Source organism: Grampus griseus (assembly GCF_964374135.1).
Source record: "Grampus griseus genome assembly, chromosome: 19".
NCBI classification, from domain to species: domain Eukaryota; kingdom Metazoa; phylum Chordata; class Mammalia; order Artiodactyla; family Delphinidae; genus Grampus; species Grampus griseus.
Window position 1 is genome coordinate 56,732,340 of NC_139013.1, and position 21,971 is coordinate 56,754,310.

Consider the following 21,971-nt stretch of genomic DNA (forward strand, 5'->3'; position numbering starts at 1 on the left):
CACATGATACACTTAAAATGTGTGCATTTTGTGATATACCACCTTAACAAATTGAAGAATAAAAACCATATTATCATCTCAATAGATGAAGAAAAAGTTTTTGATAAAATTCAACATCCATTTATGATAGAAACTCTTCAGAAAGTGGGCAAAGAAGGAATATACCTCAACATAATAAAGACCATAGATGACAAACCCACAGCCAACATCATTCTCAACAGTGAAAAGCTGAAAGCGTTTCCTCTAAGATCAGGAGTAAGACAAGGATGCCCACTCTCACCACTTTTATTCAGTGTAGTTTTGGAAGTCCTAGCCATGGCAATCAGAGACAAAAAAGAAATAAAAGGAATCCAAATTGGAAAAGAAGTAAAACTGTCACTCTTTGCAGATGACAGGATACTATACATAGAAAATCCTAAAGATGCCACCAGGAAACTGCTAGAGCTTATGAATGAATTTGGTAAAGTTGCAGGATACAAAATTAATGCACAAAAATCTGTTGCATTCCTATACACTAACAATGAAAGATCAGAAAGAGAAATTAAGGAAACAATCCCATTCACCATCTCATCACAAAGAATAAAATACCTAGTAATAAACCTACCAAAGGAGGCAAAAGACCTGTACTCTGAAAATTACAAGATGAAAGAAACTGAAGTCGACACAAACAGGTGGAAACATACACCATGTTCTCAGATTGGAAGGATTAACATTGTTAAAATGACCACAGCACCCAAGGCAATCTACAGAATCAATGCAATCCCTATCAAATTATCAATGGCATTTTTCACAGAAATAGAACAAAACACTTTTTAATTTGTATGGAAGCAAAAAAGACCCTCAATAGCCAAAACAACCTTGAGAAAGAAGAATGCAGCTGGAGGAATCACGCTCCCTGACTTCAGAGTATACTACAAAACAGCAATGGTATTAGCACAAAAATAGAAATATAGATCAACGGAACAGAACAAAAGGCCCAGAAATAAACCCACACACTTACAGTCAGGAGGCAAGAATATACAATGGAGAAAAGACAGTCTCTTAAATAAGTGGTGCTGGGAAAACTGGACAACTACATGTAAAAGAATGAAATTAGAACATTCTCTAACACCATACACAAAAATAAACTCAAAATGGATTAAAGACCTAAATGTTAAGACCAGATACTATAAAACTCCTAGAGGAAAACATAGGCAAAACACTCTTTGACGTAAATCATAGCAGTATTCTTTTGATTTGTCTCCTAGAATAATGGAAATAAAAACAAAAATAAACAAATGGGATCTAATTAAACTTAAAAGCTTTTTACACAGCACAGAAAACCATAAACAAAACGAAAAGACAACCTATGGAGTGGAAGAAAATATTTGCAAACAGTGCGACCAATAAGGGATGAATTTCCAAAATATACAAACAGCTCATGTGGCTTAATATCCAAAAAGCAAACGACCGAATCAAAAAAATGGGCAGAAGGACTCCCCTGATGGCGCAGTGGTTAAGAATCCACCCGCTAATGCAGAGGACACAGGTTCAAGCCCTGGTCTGGGAAGATCCCACATGCTGCTGTGCAACTAAGCCTGTGCACCACAACTACTGAAGCCCGTGCACCTAAGAGCCCGTGCTCCGCAACAAGAAAGCCACTGCAATGAGAAGCCCACACACCACAGCGAAGAGTAGCCCCTGCTCGCCACAACTCAGAGAAAGCCCGTGTAAAGCAACAAAGACCCAACACAGCCAAAAATAAATAAATTTATTTTTTTAAAAAATGGGCAGAAAACCTGAATAAGCATTTCTCCAAAGAAGATATACAGATGGCCAACGGACACATGAAAAGATGCTCCACATCACTAATTATTAGAGAAATGCAAAACAAAACTACAATGAGGTATCATCTCACACCCGTCAGAATGGTCATCATCAAAAAGTCTACAAAGACCAAATGCTGGAGAGGGTGTGGAGAAAAGGGAACCCTCCTACACTGTTGGTGGGAATGTAAATTGGTGCAGCCACTATGCAGAACGGTATGGAGGTTCCTTAAAAACTAAAAACAGAGCTATCATGTGATCCAGCAATCCCACTCCTGGGCATATACCCAGAAAAGATGAAAACTCTAATTCAAAAAGATACACGCACCCCAATGTTCATAGCAGCACTATTTACAATACCCAAGACATGGAATGTCCACCAACAGATGAATGGGTAAAGAAGATATGGTACACACACACAATGGAATATTACTCAGCCATAAAAAGAATGAAATAATGCCACGTGCAGCAACATGGTGGACCCAGAGATTATCATATTAAGTGAAGTCAGACAAAGAAAGACAAACATCATATGATATCACTTATATGTGGAATCTAAAAAATGGTACAAACGAACTTACTTACAAAACAGAAATAGACTTATGATTACCAAAGGGGATAGCGGGGCGGGGGGACAGGGGGACGGTATAGATAAACTAGGAGGTTGGGATTAACATACACACACTACTATATATAAAATAGGTAAACAACAAGGGCCTACTGTATAGCACAGGGAACTATGTTCAGTATCTTGTAATAATCTATAATGGAAAAGAATCTGAAAAAGAATATATGTATGTATAAGTGAATCGCTATGCTGTACACCTGAAACTAACAAAACATTGTCCATTAACTATAATTTTAAAAAATGGTTAGCAAATATAAAATACCTAGCTAGTGGGAAGCAGCCGCCTAGCACAGGGAGATCAGCTCAGTGCTTTGTGACTACCTAGAGGGGTGGAATAGGGAGGGTGGGAGGGAGACGCAAGAGGGTGGGGATATGAGGATATATGTATACGTATAGCTGATCCACTTTGTTATACAGCAGAAACTAACACAGCATTGTAAAGCAACTATACTCCAGTAAAGATGATAAAAAATAAATCAGTTAAATTAAATTAAAAAATGGTTAGGGCTTCTCTGGTGGCGCAGTGGTTGAGAGTCCGCCTGCCGATGCAGGGGACACGGGTTCGTGCCCCGGTCCGGGAAGATCCCACGTGCCGTGGAGCGGCTGGGCCCGTGAGCCATGGCCGCTGAGCCTGCGCGTCCGGAGCCTGTGCTCTGCAGTGGGAGAGGCCACAACAGTGAGAGACACGCGTACCGGAAAAAAAAAAAAAAGGTTAAAACAGAAAAAAAAAAGTGTGCAAGTCACAGAATGTAAGTTTTACCTTTAAACTAAACTATACATACACTGAGCTGTAATACTGAGGATATCAACGACAGGCTACTGAAAGAATAAAAATGAATGAGTAGGGGTGGGGTGGCTGGGAGAAGAACCACATCACTATGACAAAAGGTTCCGAGGAGCAATCAGAGCCGCCCAGAGGTGGCTGGGCGCCCGCAGCTCACATAACTGCCAATGCCTCCCACTTCCTACTCCACGAGCCACAGAGCTTAGCCTCCTTTGTCTTCTCATTTCATATTCTTCAGGATTTTCCTCTCACTTTTAATGATGAAGTAAAAAACCCCACCACTTTTAACATAATTTTGGTGTCACATAATACACACAGCCCCTTACTCATGTCACCTCTGAAGTTACGTATCCTTAAGCCCTGTGTCTGTCTCCTTGCTGCCAGAATGGGGACAGGACGGGATGGGATGGAACCTCCCTCACAGGCTCACTGGGAAGACCGCGCACACACATGAGAAGCAGCCCGCAGAGTGCCCCGCACAGGGCACGTACCCCTCTTGTGTGCGTGCTACCTGTCCTCTACTCATCTCTTTCCTAACAATTCTGAAAGAAAGAGAGTCATTGTGATTGGTAAATCAGCCTCCCCAACACGAATATGAACAGCACACTGGTTCACGAGCTTCACACCCAGTCTTTAAAGTACAGGAAAAAACCCACACAAAATAAGTGTTTTCAGAAAAATCCCAGCCTGCAAAGTACCCGTACCAGAAACATACTCTGTCAGGAAGCTGGCGACAGGAGGATCATCCTCCCACAGGGAAGAGCGGAGTTCCGGAGAGTATTTTAATACTTAATTGCGTCCAGGTGGAGTACACGCACCACCCAGCGCTTCCCACACAACCTCAACCCCCAGTACGTTCAAAGTATGTCATTAATTTAATTGACTTTATTATAGCTAGGTTGTTACCATTATTCCCAAGCTTTTAATTTTTATTAAAATGCCCAAATGTGATGGGAGAAGGGACTGTTTCTCTTCCCCACAAATTAACTCTCCTCCTTTTTCAGTTATTTTTTCTAGCCTAGACTATAATATTTCTAGAAGTGGTTCCTACATATACATGTTTTAATTAGATTCACTGTGAATCAGTAAGAAAATTGAGGATACAATTTCTTTCTAGTAATTCTACTGAAGTTCTTATGTAAAGTCCCAAATAACTAGGAAATGATGCTGTAATGCTCCCTTCTTATGATGAATCTGGTGTCAATGTTTAAAGTATAAAAGACATACAAACTAACAACTGGGATGATAACAGTCGCTCGGTTTACTGCCGTTCTATAGCGCATTAAAAAACATCTAGGCTTACCATGATTTACAATTCTGCAAACACTAAAGGAAAACAGCGAAAGAGCCTTATGTTTAGAGATACGAGCTCTAAGCCACCTCTCCAAGACGACTTGATCCACATGCACGGCTCCACAAGTGGCCAGCCCACCAGAGCACCGGACGACCACACGCCCTGTCCCCAGCTCTCACCTCCTCCCCAGCTCTGGGTGTACTTGTCCATAAACTTAGTTTTGTCACAGCGTAACATAAAGCCAAACCATCCCACTCAGAGAGTTTCTCTCAACAGAAGCTTTTGCATGCTGGCTTTTGAAAAAAAACCAAGTAGGATACAGATGTTAAAATTTCGCTAGAATCTACGGCTGTGTAATGCGTAAGAGAAACAGCCATTGGATAAAGGCTACGGAGAGTGTGAGATGGTAACAGATATTACTACTAAGGCCACAGAGAAGAAAAGCACTAAGGAAGAAAAGGTTTTCACTGGGGGGGGCCTTTCATAAACACCAACAAGTCCCTTCCACTGGGTTTTCACAGACTCTCAGGACACAGCTCCTACTAGGTGGCAGGGACCGCTGGCCTCTGGGATTGAAAGACAGAGACACAGTCTCTGCCCTCCAATAAGGCAAAGTTTGGTGATGAAAACTTAAAGAACCCTACCATAGTAGGGTAAGGACTAGGTCAGCAGGAGCCAGAAGAAGGCTTATTTGATACGTGTGCACCAGGAAGTGTGGGCTAGGGTGCCCCTGGCAGCAGGTGTCCCATCTGAGAGGACAGCAACTGCAAAGGCTCAGGGCAACGAGGCAACACAGTGAACAGGAGCAATATAAAAGCTGAATATAGCCAGGCAAGGGGCAGATCACAAAGGACGCAGCACACCATGCTGAGAGCTACGTGCCAGAGAACAACCCTCCTACGGGCATCTTACCAGGACCGTTCCTGTGCCACCCTGGGAACTGCCGTTAGAGGCTCAGAGGGGCCCAGGGGGACTACGGGGTGCTACAGTACACAGACCCAGGCCAGGGAGACAAGTAGGTGTGGTACTAGACTACAACCAGGTTAAGGTCGGCACCTGAACATGTCACTGTTATTTCTAAAAGGAGTTAAGGTACCGAAATTTGTTTTAAATTTAATCAACAAACAAAAGAGAGAAGTTATAAAGTTGCCTCTTGTAGACTTAAAACAATGGCATCAGTTAATTCTACAAAGAGGTCGTCACTCACTCACATTCCCGTCTGCTTCTTGACTTGGGATGAGGCGGGGCCGTGTGGGGCTAGGGCTGTGCTTGTCCCCAGAAGATGGCTTTAATCTGTACCCTGAATCCCTGATAAACCACCCCAAATCCACCTACTAAGGAGTGTCCCACAGATGTAACCATCATGCCAAGTGTGTTAGGGAGAGGTGAGGTGGGGAGAGAGCAAGGGACAGACAGACAGAACCAACGCTGACCCGGGCTGCGGCAGGGCCGATGGAGAACAGTAAGTCTGTGGAGATGCTTGGGACCCGAGAACAAGCTGGTTGAAAACGAGAAAGCAGGCGTGGGCGCCTGGCTGGGGCTCAGGACAAGGGCGCAGCAGTAAAGGATGGGAAGAGAGGACCCTGCCTCTGGACACGCTGAGCTCCCTGGGACACCCAGCTGCAGCTCAGTCCCAGTTAGTTAGAGATTTGGGGGTAACCAGAGAGAGTGGCAAAATCACAGCTGAATAGGTCATGAATTATAAAGTTAACAAGAGAAGAGAGAGGAGGAGAGAAGCCTGAGGAATACCATCATCAAAAGGGCAGGAGAGAAACGGAAAACAAACGCTCATAGAAGCAGGAGGAAGTCGGCGGCGCCAGAGAAGTAAGGGAGGGGGCCCGGCTCCCAGGCAGCGGGTGACTAGGCCCCGCCCAGACCCTTTAACCCAGCATCTCAGCAGCCCCATTTGTTTAAAAAAAAAATAAAATAAATAACACCATCCCCTGGGGAATTTCACTGCGCAGGGAACCCACGGAACAAATGAGAGATGAGAAGGATAAGGGCTGAAAAGTAGCCAACGAATCTGGCAAATAAGAGGTCATCAAGATAGAGACATCAGAGAGACCCAATAGAGAGTCTAGAAGTAAACCGAAACATACTTGGGAAATACGCCGTACCGTAAGAGACAGCACTTCAACTCTGAGAGGGAAAGGATGCATCATTCAACAAATGGCACTGGGACAACTAGGTGGTCATCTGGAAAATATAGACGCAGCTTTGTACCTTACACCAAATAAACTCCAGATGGATCTGTTAAATGTAAAATGAGAAACCACACGAGTTTCGTAAGGAGACACCACCGGGAACGGTTATCATGTATAATGCATGATGTGTGTATGAGCACAATCCATGCATATGTCTAGTACTAGGCACGACACATTGTGTACACTGCATTTCTAATTGGGACACAACACCCAGAAGCCAAACGAGACTGGTAAGAATGACATTAAAAACAAACAAACAAACAACAAGAACTGCATAGTAAAGTCTTTTGGAAAAAACCCAAACCTGGAAAACAAATACCTACAACTTCCACTAAAGACAAAAGAACAATTTCCTTGAAACTTAAAGAGCTCCTAAAAAACAATAAAGAAAAGATCAACAACCCAACAGAAAGGGGCAAAGGATACGGAGAGCTCAACAAAGATAAATAAAATGGATCACCTGCAAACATGTCCCTGCACTGAGCAGCATTCCTCGCCTAAGTGTCCGGCAGCAGCCAGCGGTGCGCTGACGCCTCGCAGGAGGGGAGGGACGCAGACAGGTGCTCACACACGCTGTGGAGGTCCCACAAGGTGCAGCTCGGCGACACCCCAAATAACTACATAAGCGCAGACCATGTGACCTGCCACCAACGCCACGTCCAGGCTTCTGCTCTGGAGACACACTTACCAACATGTGAAAGGCCACATGCAGGTGACGTGTACATGGTATGGAAGTGACACACACTGTCTGTAACAGTAAGATGTGCTCATCAGTAGAGACACACAGGGCAGCCACGAAACAGAATGAAGCAGCTGTGGGCTGACATGGGAGTGCTCACCAAGAAAGTCGCCGAGAGAAGCAAACGAGGGGCAGACCTGTGTGTGCAGCAGGACACCAGCTACCTATTTGGAAACGCAGAGAGTCTTTCTAGAAGGTTCTACAAGGAATAAAGAGGGGAACGGAACTGCATGGGTTCCTGGGTAAAAAAAAAAAAAAACCAAAAACTTGTTTTTTTAATGTGATATAAAAGGTATCAACAACCAGGTAAAGGAAAGGAACCTGGAAACGTCCTGTGTGTCCTCCCCTGATTGCATGGGGGATGGGGGAGGGGCAAGAAGGGGATGTTTCGTTGAATATTCTTTTGTAGCTTTTCAATTTTCTTTTTACTTCTCATTATCTATTAAAATATTTTTAATTTAAAAGATTTATTGGGTTCCCTTTAATAAAAACTGTTCTAGTTGAAGAGGCTGGGGGCAGAAGCCAGGTTCCAGGAGGCTGGCTGTATTCTCTACCACTGGGGGTGTGTGTGTGTGTGTGTGTGTGCGTGTGTGTGTGTGTGTGTGTGTGTGTGTGTGTGTGTGTGTGTGTGTGTGTGTGTGTGTGTGTGTGCGCGCGCGCGCGCGCGCACGCACACACGGGCAGAATAGCATGTATGGGAGATCCTATTTGTATTTAATTATGTATATATGATGTTTTCAAAGAATACATAAGTATACATTTATATAGGCATTAGAACATCAGAAGGATTCACACCAAACTGTTAAAAATGGGCTCTCCCTGGAGCGCAGGCCTGCTGACTGCTCTGGGGCAGGACTTGGTCACAAAGGAACCAAGAAGTGAGCGGATGACGGAGGAGACACGTGGAAGGAAGGGTCTCGCTGTTTCCACGAAAGGGCTGATGCTCCAAGTGGGAAAACAGTGGAGGTCAAAGGTTGCTGTGGGGAGGTGGGGAGGTCAGGAAATAGCAAAGCGCAGCACGTGACCTAACGATGTCCCTGAGGAAACAGGCAGATGTGACCAGAACAGAGACAGAGGGACTGCCTGGGACAGAAAGGCAACCTCTGCCCCAAAACGTCCACCCGAAGCTCCAACCCCCAGAGGCGCGTCCACTGGCCCTGCCTCTGAGGTCCTGGCCATATACTGTGCCAAAGAGATTATGTGAAATGAGCAATTACTTGAAAGATAGTGGGTCTTGCCTTTGTCTTCTCTTCACTCTAAATAACGTCAGGCCTTCTAACCCAAAACAAAACAGACTGCTTAAGAATTAACCAAATATTTTATTAGTTCTTGATAATTGCTTTTCGCTTTTGACAGGAAACGCTGCTATAATATGTTAGGTCTCACAGGGCAGCTATAAAATAGAGTGGCTATTATAAATAGGGAGGCTCCCACAAAACCGCTACAGAGACTGGAGAAAAGCTGCCTGGTTGAAACTGATTTCTAAACTGTATATGTCAAGGGTAAAGTCAAACATCAGAAACCCTTCAATAATCTGTAAACCAGTTAGTGAACTTGGGGCAACAGTTCCTACTCAAACTAATGAGACACGTAGTGTTCTGAGGAGGGTTCTCAAAAAAAAAAAAGATACCCAAAGGATCTTTTTTTCTAAAATCCAATCCATCTAAGGCAGGAAAAAATAAAAAGAATACTGAAGTAGAGACTGTTTTTCCTAGATGTGATAAAATTTTTCCTCTGATTTACTAACAGCCTCTAAGGAGGTCAGCAGTCAACGATTTAGCAAACAGAAAGGATGTACCAGCTCGGGTCCCTTCTCCTAGCTTCCTTTCAAGTTGTAAAACTCGGAAGTGAATTTGCTGGGAAAATACGTATACTAATCCAAAATGTCCTCAATCCAAAAGGAAGGTAAATAAAGTATACAGGACTGAGAAGAAAGATGGGTACAATAAAGACTAAGTGAACAATGAACTTCAAAACTGCAGAAACGAGGCTAATGTTGATGTTCATCTGCAATTACGTTCTACCTTGTGTCAGTAATGCTACCCCATCGCTCATCACACCCTAATATGACATGACACTTCCAGCTCCTACAACTATACTCCAGAACACAGGTGGAACGGGAACTCAAAAATGTTTGCTGAGTTAAATAAAGCAAATGCTAACTAGCTCGTGTCAAAGTAAACAGCCTTAAATTAACCTGAGGGCAAAAGACAGTCATTAAAGTGCCACACAATCTGAGCCATTATACAGGAGAAAAACAGCAGGACTGCGACTCCAAGGACAGGTGAGGGGTCTTCATTTTCAATGAACACACCAGCAGCAGAAAAGCAATTAAAACTGTACCCCAGGATGTCTCAATTCCTTATCATGTACTTCACTACAAAAAGAGGACACTCTTTGGGACCTATAAAAGCTGGCCAAACAAAAACCACTCCAAGCTCTCTCAGGACGCCCTCTCCTGCAGTGTGATGAAGGAAGCCAGACTTGCGTGGAGACTGGTGACCTTGGACCTCAGCTGCCTGGAACAAGTGTGAACAGGGAGCCGCACTGGCCTTCCAGGCACAGCTCTTCCTTTAACCTGAGTGGGAACAACAGCAGCTCCAGGCAAAGTCCCTTCTTGTGGTTTCAGACGACTTTCAGCTCCAACAGTCCAGGGTTTAGGGTTAAAGGAGAAACCAGAGGAAGCCATTTCTACAGCACGTGACAAACCACCAGGTGTCTCACCTCTGAACTGCAACGATTTCCAACAGCTTACGAAAAGCAACGAGACAAAGCAAGCTCTCGCCTGCCTTGGGCAAGAGATTATTAGCAGGTTTGTTCACCGTATCTGCGTGGACCCCAAGCTTCTCGGGCACTCAGCCCCCAGAGGAGGACACACACCCAGAGAAGGGCCACCACCCACCACACTCCTGCACTAAGCACTTTAGACACAGTTTCGACGCCCTCTGGAAATAGGTCCGTGAGGATCCTGATCACGAGGATTCCGGAACGGGAGGGCAGGAGGGGCTCACAGCGTGACCACGGAGCTGACCATCAGTCCTGAGAGCAGAGTGGCCTCCGCCACCTCTCACTGCAGTTCCTCTGGGAGGCCAGGGACAGACCTGCCGGGCGCCGCGCCGACGCCCAGCAATCCGCCGGGTGGACTCTTAACGTGAGAGCCAGGTCCCTCCGGACGGCCGTGTGTGGGCGACGCTCCGGAGACGACTGAGCAAGCGTTAGGTGGAAGGGATTAAGACACGAGCCTACTAGCCGTGAATGAAAAAGTCTAGAAGCAAGCACCGGAGACAACTCACAAACCCATCAACTGATGGATGGACAGACAAAACGGGGTAGAGCCACACAACAGAAATTATTCAACCTGAAAGGAGTGAAGTGCTGACACAGGCTACACAGAACATGAGTGAACCTTGAGAACAGGAAGCTAAGTGAAAGCAGCCAACCGCAAAAAGCCACCTAGTGTGTGATCCCATTTCCATGAAATGCCCACAACAGGCAAATCCACAGACAGAAAGTGGATTAGTGGTTGCCACCGGTGGGGGAGGGTGAATGGAAGTGACTGCAAATAGGTACAGGTTTCTCTTAGGGGTGATGAAAATGTTCTGGAATCTGACAGTGGTGATGGCTGCACAGCTCTGTGAATATACTAGAAACCACTGAATTATACACTTCAGAGGAGTGAATTTCATGATATACGAATTAAGTCTCAATAAATAAATAAGCATATGCCACAGCACTTTGTCACTTATACATAGAAAAGATGGTAAAGGATAAACTTAAACTTTTCCCAAAACCATGGCTTTATAATGAAATAAAAGGGAAAGACCGTTTTTCGCACTGCACCCCTGCAGCACCCAGCTGCGAGCGCAGTGAGGCCACCCACCCGCCCTCCAGCCTATGAACACCTTCCCTTCTGAAAGTGAAAAGGTCTATTTTACATTCTTCCCACGTTTAAGCTTCTTCTGCAAGTCCTTGGAGCAAGAAGAAGTTTAAAATGACCCAGTGAGACTCTGGAGAAGGAACTGCAAACACTGTATCAGAAAATTTAATTACAAGAAGTATGTCCCTTTAAATAGGATAAAGAATAAAAAACAATCAACATCTTTATCTCTAAAAGATAAACACAAAGTCTCTAAGCTCAAAGAGTTCAAAACAAAGCACAACGTCTTACAAAAGAAATGCAAACACAGCTTTAAGGGGCTGCTTTTTCAGGACTGCACTAAATATTAGATTTAGGGATACTAACAAGGCAAAAGGCTTACTTGTTAGATTTCACAGGACTTGTGCATCAGTGTCAGGCATAAATTTGAAAGCAGCAAAGGAACAGAAAGTTAAATGAATATGAGCGAAGTTAAGGTCAGCAGTGACACAGGGGATGTACCAGGTAAAACTAGACACCATGGGCTTCCCTGGTGGCGCAATGGTTAAGAATCCACCTGCCAATGCAGGAGACATGGGTTCAAGTCCTGGTCCAGGAAGATCCCACATACCGTGGAGCAACTAAGCCCATGTGCCACAACTACTGAGCCTGTGCTCTAGAGCCCGCGAGCCACAACTACTGAGCCTGTGTGCCACAACTACTGAAGCCCACGTGCCTAGAGCCCGTGCTCCGCAATGAGAAGGCACCGCAATGAGAAGCCTGTGCACCACAACGAAGAGTAGCCCCTGCTCGCTGCAACTAGAGAAAGCCCGCGCGCAGCAACAAAGACCCAATGCGGCCAAAAGTAAATAATAAAATAAAATAAATAAATTTATAAAAAAAAACTAGACACCATGATTGTTTCTGAAACATGGAAGCAATGGCCCCAAGGTTCCTCATTATAACCTCATTATTAAATGTCAGGCAAAATTCTCCAATTTCCCACGGATGAACAGAACAACAAAAAAAAAGCCAGCTCCAAGTAACTACACATTCAAAAATCAACTTAGAAAACACCAAAACTCCAAAACATAAATATGTCACTCCCTGACAACGTGCCTTGCTTAAGTTAGTACTCCTAGGGAATTCTCTGGCGGTCCTGTGGTTAGGACTTGGCGTTCTCACTGTCAGGGGCCGGGGTTCCATCCCTGGTCGGGGAACTAAGATCCTACAAGCCCAGCATTGCAGCCAAAAACAAAGTTAGCACTCCTCTATGGAAAGCCAGAGAGGACAGGGCCAAGACAGCACTCATAGAACATCTCCTGGGCGCTTCACATGGGACCTCATGGAACCCTCCAAACGAGCCCATGAGACAGGTAACCTGCCTTCCACCCCAAAAGGGAAAACCAGGAGGAGAGAGGATTCTGGCCAAGGTCACACAGCTGGTCAATTCCCAGCCCCTGCATCTCATCAAAGGGGTTTCTGGCTTGACAAAAAGTCTCTCTTAAAAAAGGTATTTTGGTTCTAGCTTTAGCTCGCTGCCCCGCCAGAATAATCGGCACCTTCTGCTTTTATAAAGTGATTCATCCGTACACACACAGGAATCCGCTTCAAGAGGGGAGTACGACACTACCAGTGTTTACCAACACGAACAGAGGACTGAGACCTCATGAAACCGGCCACCAGGGACTGAAACCCCATGAACACCAGCACCCCAGAGCCTACTGAGTGCCCTGTGGACAATGACATCTTATAGGGCCCTGCTTTCCCTTTGTCATAGCTGGAAAAACATTTTTAGGATGGGATTTGAACACACGCTTAAAACAGGAAACCAAAGTCTCAGAGGTGGTTCATAGCTCAAAAAAGATACGACACGTTAAAAACCAATGTAGGGGGGCTTTCCTGGTGGCACAGTGTTTAAGAATCTGCCTGCCAATGCAGGGGACACGGGCTCGAGCCCTGGTCCGGGAAGATCCCAAATGCCACGGAGCAACTGAGCCCGTGCAACACAACTACTGAGCCTGCAGTCTAAAGCCTGCGAGCCACAACTACTGAGCCTGCGTGCCACAACTCCTGAAGCCTGAGCGCCTAGAGCCTGTGCTCCACAACAAGACACCGCAATGAGAAGCCCACGCACCACAAGTAAGAGTAGCCCCTGATTGCGGAAACTAGAGAAAGCCCGCGCGCAGCAATGGAGACCCAATGCAGCTAAAAAAAAAACCAACCAATGTAGGTATCACAACCCCGTCTCAAAGGAAATCATTAAAAGCCACAATCCACAGTTGAAAGAGCTTAAAAACCACCACTAGCAAACCAGAGAAACAAAGCTTTAGTTTCAGACAGCACAGACACTATCAAAAAGCACTTAGACTACTGGTATGACTGCAATCTTTTACTACCAAAGAAAGTCAGTTTTAATCCTAAATCACACAACACACGTGGTCAAAGATAAATCCTTTTGCTTGGAGCACAATTCTGGCACAGGGTCCCAGGGGGCTGTTAAAAAGACACTGGAGCCCCAAATGCTTTGTGTTTACATAATTTTTAAACATCTAGACAAAAGTTCACATTTCTAACTGAATGACCACTCTGCCCTTCCTGTTTAATTTGGAGACAGGAGATCTTTTAACTCATCCTAGTTGGACTCTCAATCAGCCTAGGATTTGTTTCTAAAAAGGAAGGCGGATCACGGAGAAATAACTGTTTCACATGCGTTGAAGGCTCCAAACCTGCTTTTCCGTCTGTTACAACAGCCCTGTTCTTACACACAATATAAATACAGACACACGTACACATTCAGAAATACACATATACACTCTATACACATATATACGTGAGCACACACTCACGTATACACACAATGCACATACACTCAAGCAGACGTGTACTCACGTACACGCACACACTGACACACGTGCACACGGCGGCCTGCGGCCCATGGCGGCCTGCGGCCCACGCCGACCCTAACCTCCTCGGGGCGACGCCGACCCCACCACTCCCGGGAAATGGACACCTAGGCCGTGGGAGCCCCAGCACAGCACCCCGCGAACGTCTCCTATCGTTACAGCGCCTTCTAATCTCCACCTCACTAGCGGCTTCCTTTTCTGATAATAAACACCAGATTTGGAGAAACCAAGAGGACACAATGTGTAACAGTTATCTGTCGCCCAAGAGCCCGATGAAGGGGACAAAGGCCTTATCGCGCTTCCAGCTTCCCGCGGAAGACGTGTACCGAAGGCCCGGCGGGCCGCGAACTCTGCCCGGTGCGCCCTTCCCCAGTCCCGGAGCCCCCTCCCCCGGGCCCCGAGCAAGGCGGGTGCGACGGGCCCCAGGGGGCGTGGGGTGCCGGGCGGGGTCTAGGGGTGCGGGTTGGGAGTGCAAGGAGGGAATAGGGGGTTGAGGTGAGGGTGGGGTCTGAAGTGCAGGAGGGAGACGTGGGACACGGAGTGAAGTGCGGAGTGGAAGCTTGGGGTGGCGAGGAGACGGTGGGGCGGAAGCCTGGGGTGCGGGTAGGGGTTTGCGGTGATGTGGGGTGCCAGTGGGGGCTTGGGGAGCGAGGTGTGAGGTTTGGGGTTCAGGCGGGGGCTTGGGGCGCGGGCACGCACCTTGTGGCAGGCCGGGCATGTGGGCAGCGCGCTCTTGCCCCCGGGGCCCCCGCCGCCGCCGCCGCCGCCGCTCAGGCTGCTCTGGATCTGCGTGAGCTCCTGGCGCAGCACCTGCTTCTGGTGGAAGCTGAAGGCCGGGTGGTTGGAGGCCATGGTGAAGAGCAGCAGGAACTCATCGCCTGTGCGGCCCTCGTTGAGCTGCAGCCCGTAGTTGTGGATGATGGAGTCGATGTGCGTGAGCGTGCGGTAGAGCACGCCCGCCGCCTCGCGCTGCTCCGAGCCCAGCAGCGCCAGCGACACGAGCAGTTTGCTGCGCACCACCTCGTCTGTCAGGTTGGTGAGGCTGCCCAGGTCGGCCGGGTTGTTGGCCTTGATCTCCGAGTCGCGCAGCGAGTGGTAGTCCTTGCGGGCCAGGTCCTCGAGGCACGAGCCGAGGAAGCGCAGCTCGAGCGGGATGCACAGGTCCAGCAGGCCGCAGAGGAACTCTACGCGCTGCGGCGACGGCAGCTCCGAGAACCAGCGGTACACGCCGTCCCTCTGCAACGGGCAGCGCTTCTCCACCATGCTGCCGCCCGCGCCGCGCCGCCACGCGGGGCCGGGGGCCGCCGCCCGGGGCCGGGGCCGGGGCCGGGGGCGCGGCCGGGCGCGGCCGGGGGCGCGGCCGGGGCCGGGCGAGGGCGAGGGCGGCCGGGCGCCGAGGGCCGCGCCGGGGCCGGGGGCGCGCGGCGCGGGCGAGACCCCCGCCAGGGGCCGGCGGGCGGGCGCGCGCGGGGCGCCGGGGGGGCCCGGGGCGGCCGGGGCGGCCGGGGGCGGCGATCGGCCTCGGGCCCCCCGCTCACGGGCGGGCTCCTGGCCCGCGCCCGTCCCCGGCGGCGGCCGGTGCGCGGCGGCGGCGGCGGCTGCTCCTCGTCGTCGTCGTCGTCGCCCGGGAGGCGGCCGCCCCCATCTCCCCCCGCGCCGCAGGGTCTGTCACTGCGGGCCGCCCCCCGACGGAGCCGCCCGGGCCATGCCGCCGCGCCGCCGCGCTGGGCCGACGGCCGTTACCCGGGACGGAGGCCGCGGCGGCTCGGGAGCGGCGCTCGGAGCGGGCTCGGGAGCGGGCGGCGGAGGGATCTGCGCCGGCACTTGCCACGGCCTCGCGCCTTTGCTCCCAGCGCCGCGGACGGATCCGGGCCGAGCGCCGCGTTCGCAGCTGACGGGCGCCGGGACAAGGCGCAAGTGGGCGGGGAGGCCGCCTCTCACGACAGCCAGGCGGCCGGGCCCGCCCCCCGAGCTGATTGGCTCGGGCTGCGCTTTCTCTACCCATGATTGTTCCGGGTTCCCAATCCGATTCGCCCCTGACCCGGCCACGCCTCCGTGGGGCTGTCGATCACGTTGGAACCGCCCCGGCCCGCCCCGCGGCTGCCGGCGGAGTCAATTGGCCGGCGGGCCGGGCGGGCCGAAAACCCGAGGCGGATTTCTGGTTGCTTTTGTTCACACAGATCTGCGTGGAGCATTGTTTTAGGTGGAAGCGGGAGTCCGGGCTTCCCGTTTTATTCCTGAGCGTCACAGTAGGAAGGCAGCGAGTGTCTTCGAAAAGCCGCTGGAGCGGGGCTCCAGAGACCCGCGTCCCCATCCCCCCTCTGTCTCTGCGAAGCTGTGTGACCTTGGGCGAGTCGCTTGGCCTCTCTGAGTCCTGGGCGCCTCCCCCGAAAATGAGGGTGATGACAACCGCACCCGGGGCCCGTGAGAAGGTCGTGAGCTCACAGAGGCCCGGCGCCCTCACCTCTGAGGCGGCTGGCCTGCCTTGAGATGTGACGGGAACAAGCTATGTACGAAAACCTCATCCAAATTGAGCCATTAAGTCGGTCTCCTTTCAGCGGGTTACTTCCTCAGCTCTGGGAACCGAGAGGATGCAAGCACACCGGCCAGGGTCAGGGAGCATTTGCATTGGCACGGATTCTGGGTTGGGGACAGGCGGGGGAGAAGCTGGTGGCCCAGCCACCTATAACCCTACAGCTGCAGGCAGCGGTCCGCCATCTCCAGATAAGGAAACCGAGGCCCGGGAGCAAGAAATTCATTCTTCCTTGCCCGTTCAGTAGAACCTTTCTTCTGACGTCCTGTGGTCTAGGACGGGGCCTGTTCCTGCATTTGTTCAGCAGCTCGACGGGGGCCTGGTGGACGCCAGGTTCTGAGCCCTGCGGGGCCCCTTGCGAACAAAGCCTGCCCTCCCGCCTTTGGAGCTGACAACCTGGTCCTGGGCAGTACACAATAGAGATTGAATAAATGAATGCATTTCTTCAGGACATGGTCCAAGGTACTAGAAACTTCCTAACAAGACGTTCTGCAACCTCTGGACTTCAAAGTTGAACAGACATTGCAGAGCCATACTTGGGGTGGGGGGAGAAGATTTGCTTCCCAATCCCCCACCCCCTCCACTCCTGGGACAAATCTTCCCTGAACCACCTGGTGTTCTTGGCCATCGTGGGAAGGAGCAGGCATCCAGGTGAAGGTCAGTGTAGCTTCCCAAGTGTATTAGGTCCTCATAGGCAACAGGGGCAAGGCTGGGTCCAGCTGGGTCTCCGCACCTTACTTCTCCAGTACAGACTAATTTCTGCGAATAATTTAATCCTTGTTCTCTTCGACCTCACCTTCTCAAGTGATTCCAGGGAAGTAGCCGCATTCCAAAATCTACGACATGAGGAAGTGAAGGAACATGAAAACCAAAACAGTTCACCGTTGCTTTCTTTTGATAAATTAAGTTCCTTGGAATGGAAAGATCTTGGGACCTTATCGGTGCTGGGGTTTTCCTCAAACCCAGCCCTTCATGGCTGTGAAATCCCTAAGCTCCAGTGCCAGTCGACCTGGATTCTACTCCCAGCTCTAGCAGGCTGTGTGACCTTGGCTGTACATTCAACCCCTCTGAGCCTCAGTTTCCTCATTTGTAAAAAGCAGCCGGGAGCCCCGCCTCCCAGCTGGCAGTGGAGGTCAGAGATGCTAATGGGAGCCCTTGACAGCTGGGACAACTGAGCCACAAGTAACTGGATCAAGGTCTCCCAGCTCCCAGCCGCCTTCTTGCCACTTCTGCCTGTGCTATTTGCTGTTTAATGTATGCACTGGGGTGAAGGGTGTCCACCAAAAGGTCTTGTTCACCCAGAACCTCAGACTGTGACTTTATTTGGAAATAGGGTCTTTGTAATTATAATTCAGATGAGAATCAAGATGAGATCATGGACTAGAGTGGGCCCTAAAGGAGAGTGTCCTTGTAAGAGACAGAAAAAACCCAGAGACTCGGGAAGAAAAAGCCATGCAAAGACAGAGGCAGAGCTTTGGAGCCAAGGGACACCTGGAGACACCAGGAGCCGGAAGAGGCAGGAAGGACCCTCCCTGGAGCCTTCAGAGGGAGCATGGCCCAGCAGACATGTTGACTTTGAGCTTCTGGCCTCCAGAACTGTAAAAGAATACATTTCTGTTGTGTTAAGCAAGTTTGTGGCTGTTTGTCACAGCAGCCCCAGGAAACTCATAGTGTTGTTTCTCCCTCAACTTCAGTCTAGCTCAATTTAATTCAACAGATATTAAATCCCTGCCCTGCTGGACCAGACCCCACTAAGGGTTTGGGGCTTCCAAGGAGAAATGAGACCCAGGCCCTCCGACTCTAAGGAACTGACGGCCTGGAGTCCCTGCTGTGAAGCAGCTGGGCCACCAGTCCACAAGGGAGCTTTCCCTTCCGCACACTGTTCCCTTCCCCAGGGGCCTCCTGGGAGCGGAGCTGGTGGGCACTGACTCCCAGCCGGCCCTGAGGCTGCAGTTTTCTCTGTTTTCTCTGCTCTCCTTGCTCTCCCAGCCACCCGAGGATCCTTCCCTGAAACAGCCTCCAGCCCTGGGCTATTTGGAGCTTCTCACTTTCCCTTGCTCTGCAGCAGGTGACCCCTGGCTTCCACTGGGACTTGAATGTTTCTCCAGCTGCTACAAAGTAGAGAGGCTGGGGACCCATGGGAGGAGATTGAAGGGGCATCCCTCCATGTGAGAGAAAGGGGGCTGCAGGTAACAGGGAGGTGGGGCTGTGTGTTCAGCAGGGAGAGATTCCCCACACAACGCTGAGCAGGACAGCAGGCTCACTTGCTCCTTCAGGCCATACCTGCCACATACCTGTGCCTGACACAGGGCCCGGGGATGACAGTGCAGTCTAGGAGAGCTCTCGGTCTACAGTAGGACAATGTGTCTGTCTGCATTTTCCATAGAGCTGGGGTGGAGCAGAAATTAATATTATCTTTGAGAAAGAGAAAGATTTGGGGTTCACCCAAAATTCCCCAAATGATTTTGCAATGAAGCTGTGATGTGCGAGGGATGACTTCTTGCATCTGAATCAGTGACACTGTTGAATTACTTCAGTAGGCAGGGACCAGGCTGAGACAAGAGGTCAGCCAGCTGGAGTACGGCTCTCCATCTCCCCCACCCCATGGCCTTGCTTCTCCTCTCACTTAGAATCCCGGCCAGAGAGGAAGAGCCTGGAGGCCAGGTTGTGGTTAGGCAAATGAAAACAGAATTAAGATTGAGACTCTGATTAAGATGAGGGTGCCTTAAAAACACAGGCTCCGTGCCTGGACCCACCACTTATTTTTCCCTGAGATGTGTGGCCAGGATGTGTGTGGTCTCCACTTAGATGCTTTTGTTTGTCCTAGGCCCTGCCTTCCTGTGATTGAGAAAGGAAAGGGACCCCTAATGTGCAGGACTTAAGCAGTGCGTCCCTAAATCCTACTGCGGGATCCTTGCTCGGTGCCTCGGCTCCCGATAGCCTCAGTGATGGCCATGAGGCAGTGATGGCCACGAGCCGGTGTGAGGAATCCTGATAGTGCTGTCCTTGTTCCCATTTTACAGATGCAGAGCAGTCAGTTGTGGGCCTGGGGGCACGCGGTTCAGATACGTTGGAACCAGATCCTGACCTAAGTCAACTGCCAGGACTCTGTCCCTCAGGGAGGAAAGCACAAAGGTGACAAGTCATTATTCTCTGTTTCTGCAAACTAGAGATTCCAAAGGTATCTGTGGCATGCCACTTCTTCCTAGCCCTAACTGCTGCCAGAGTCCACCTGGGGTCATAAATGGGCAGTTGACCCCAGCCACATCTGGCCCTGTTTCTGCGTGACCACACGTTCTCCTCCAGGGCAGATCTGCTTTCCAGGGTGTCTTTGACCTTGGGCTGGAGGCAGTGTTTCCCCAGTGGGAGTTACCTGGGCTCTTACTTAAGATGCAGATTCCCAAACCGGACCCCAGGTGTTGAGTCAGACTCTGTGGGGCGGGGCCTTGGAATCTGCATGTGGCGAGCTCCCTGGGGCACACAGAAGTTGGACGACCCCCCTCGGGCAAGGCGTTCTTGCTCTCAGGCTTCTAGTGTGCGTCCCTGGGTCGACAACTGCAGTCATAATCAGAGTGAAGTCCGTGTTACAGGCCTACCATTCTGCAAGGATCTCCCTATTTTAGTTTATTTTTTGTTTTATTTTATTTTATTTTTATTTTGGCTGTGCTGTGCGGCATGTGGGATCTTAGTTGCCCGACCAAGGATGGAACCTGTGCCCCCTGCGTTGGGAACACGGAGGCTTAACCACTGGACCGCCAGGGAAGTCCTGGATCTCCCTATTTTACAGGTGGGGAGACTGAGGCTTAAAGAGGCCATCCAATGATTAGTGATTCATTAATAATTAATAATTCTCATCATTAAGTTCTGCAGCCTTATTTCTGTTGTATATTTGCTTGTTATTTACATTTCTATGTTTCTTACGCCGAAAGAATGATATCCTCTGAAAGCTAACTGTTCACTGCTGCTCTCGGTTTTGAGTGTTTTGGGTTTCTTTTGTTTACCTTTTTACAATGGAAGTTTTCAAACATACCCAAAAGTCGAGAGAATAGCATAGTCGTTCCCCAGGTCCAACAGAGATGACAGTTTACCACTTTTATTTCATCTATTTCTCTCTGGAGTGGGAGAAATACATATATTTTCTTTCTGCAGTATTTTAAAGCAAATAAATTGGGGGTTATATATATGTATATTTAAAAAACACTTATTTTGTCTGATTGCAAGATAATACATGCTCCTTGTAAAGAGATTATCTCACTTAAAACAACTTAAAAGTCAAATAATGTCACTTGTCAATCATAACCGACATTAACATTTTAAAATATATTTTTCTAGACACTATTGTATTCATATATACACATGCACACCTATTTTTACAAAAATGGTATATTTCTCGAAATTAGGACTGTGCTCCCCTTTTTGCCATCTGTTTTGTCCACCTAACAGTATACCCCAGATGTCTATCCATGTCATGGAATGTCTTCCAAATCCTGATTTTCAAGGGCGGCCCAGAATCTTGTTTGAATGTATCATGATTTATTCAACTAATCCCCTGTTGTCAGGCATTCAGGTTGTTTCTGTGATCTGCTGAGTTTGAAAAGGCAGTTCTGCTTGTCCTGGACTTTGCCCTAGGCTGAAGCCTGACCCGCCTCCTCTAGATCCTGCGTGGGTTTCTGAGAAGTGTCAGGCAGGGGCAGAGACAGAGGCACTGGGTAGTTCCCAGTGCCTCCCCAGCCAAGTCTTCAGTTCTTGGTTTGAAGTCTCAAGACACAAGACACACCCAGACCCAAGTGTGGGTGAAAACCACCTTCCAAAGGGAGAGAACGTGTTGTTTGGGTGACAAGGTGGTGTAACTCCAAAGTACGGAAAGTTTCTTTTCAAACAATCATACCAGAGCTCACCCAACACAGTAACTCTCCCTCCTTCAAAGTAGTCACCCCGGAATGCAGTCCTCTTACTGAAAGAAAACTGTGATTGCTTGAAAATACATCCGTGAACTCTTTTAAAACTGTCCCCAGAGTCTTGTGTAAATAATGTCTGGATGTACCGTAGGCTGAAAAGTCTTCATGCTTCTAGGTACATTGAGATCTGGGAGTAGCCTGTGTTCACCAAATAAATTGCAAACCCAGAATTTGCTATGTCTAGTTTGAGCAGAAACAGGTTTATTAAATTATAGCAGAGAAGTGAGAATCTGGCAGGGTCGGAGAACCGGGTGTGGTTGCCAT

At 49.1% G+C, this 21,971-nt stretch overlaps 1 protein-coding gene across 1 annotated transcript in view; it reads right to left on the reverse strand.

Annotated features, from left to right (window-relative positions):
* Window positions 1-15,479, reverse strand: part of ZCCHC14 (zinc finger CCHC-type containing 14) — a gene marked incomplete at its 5' end in the record, with an annotated part of 55,264 nt that extends 39,785 nt beyond the window's left edge. Inside the window, one exon of the mRNA XM_082676302.1 lies at window positions 14,916-15,479. Coding sequence (XP_082532428.1) covers window positions 14,916-15,479 — 564 coding nt within the window. The remainder of the gene's footprint in view (window positions 1-14,915) is intronic.
* Window positions 15,480-21,971: the final 6,492 nt, after the last annotated feature.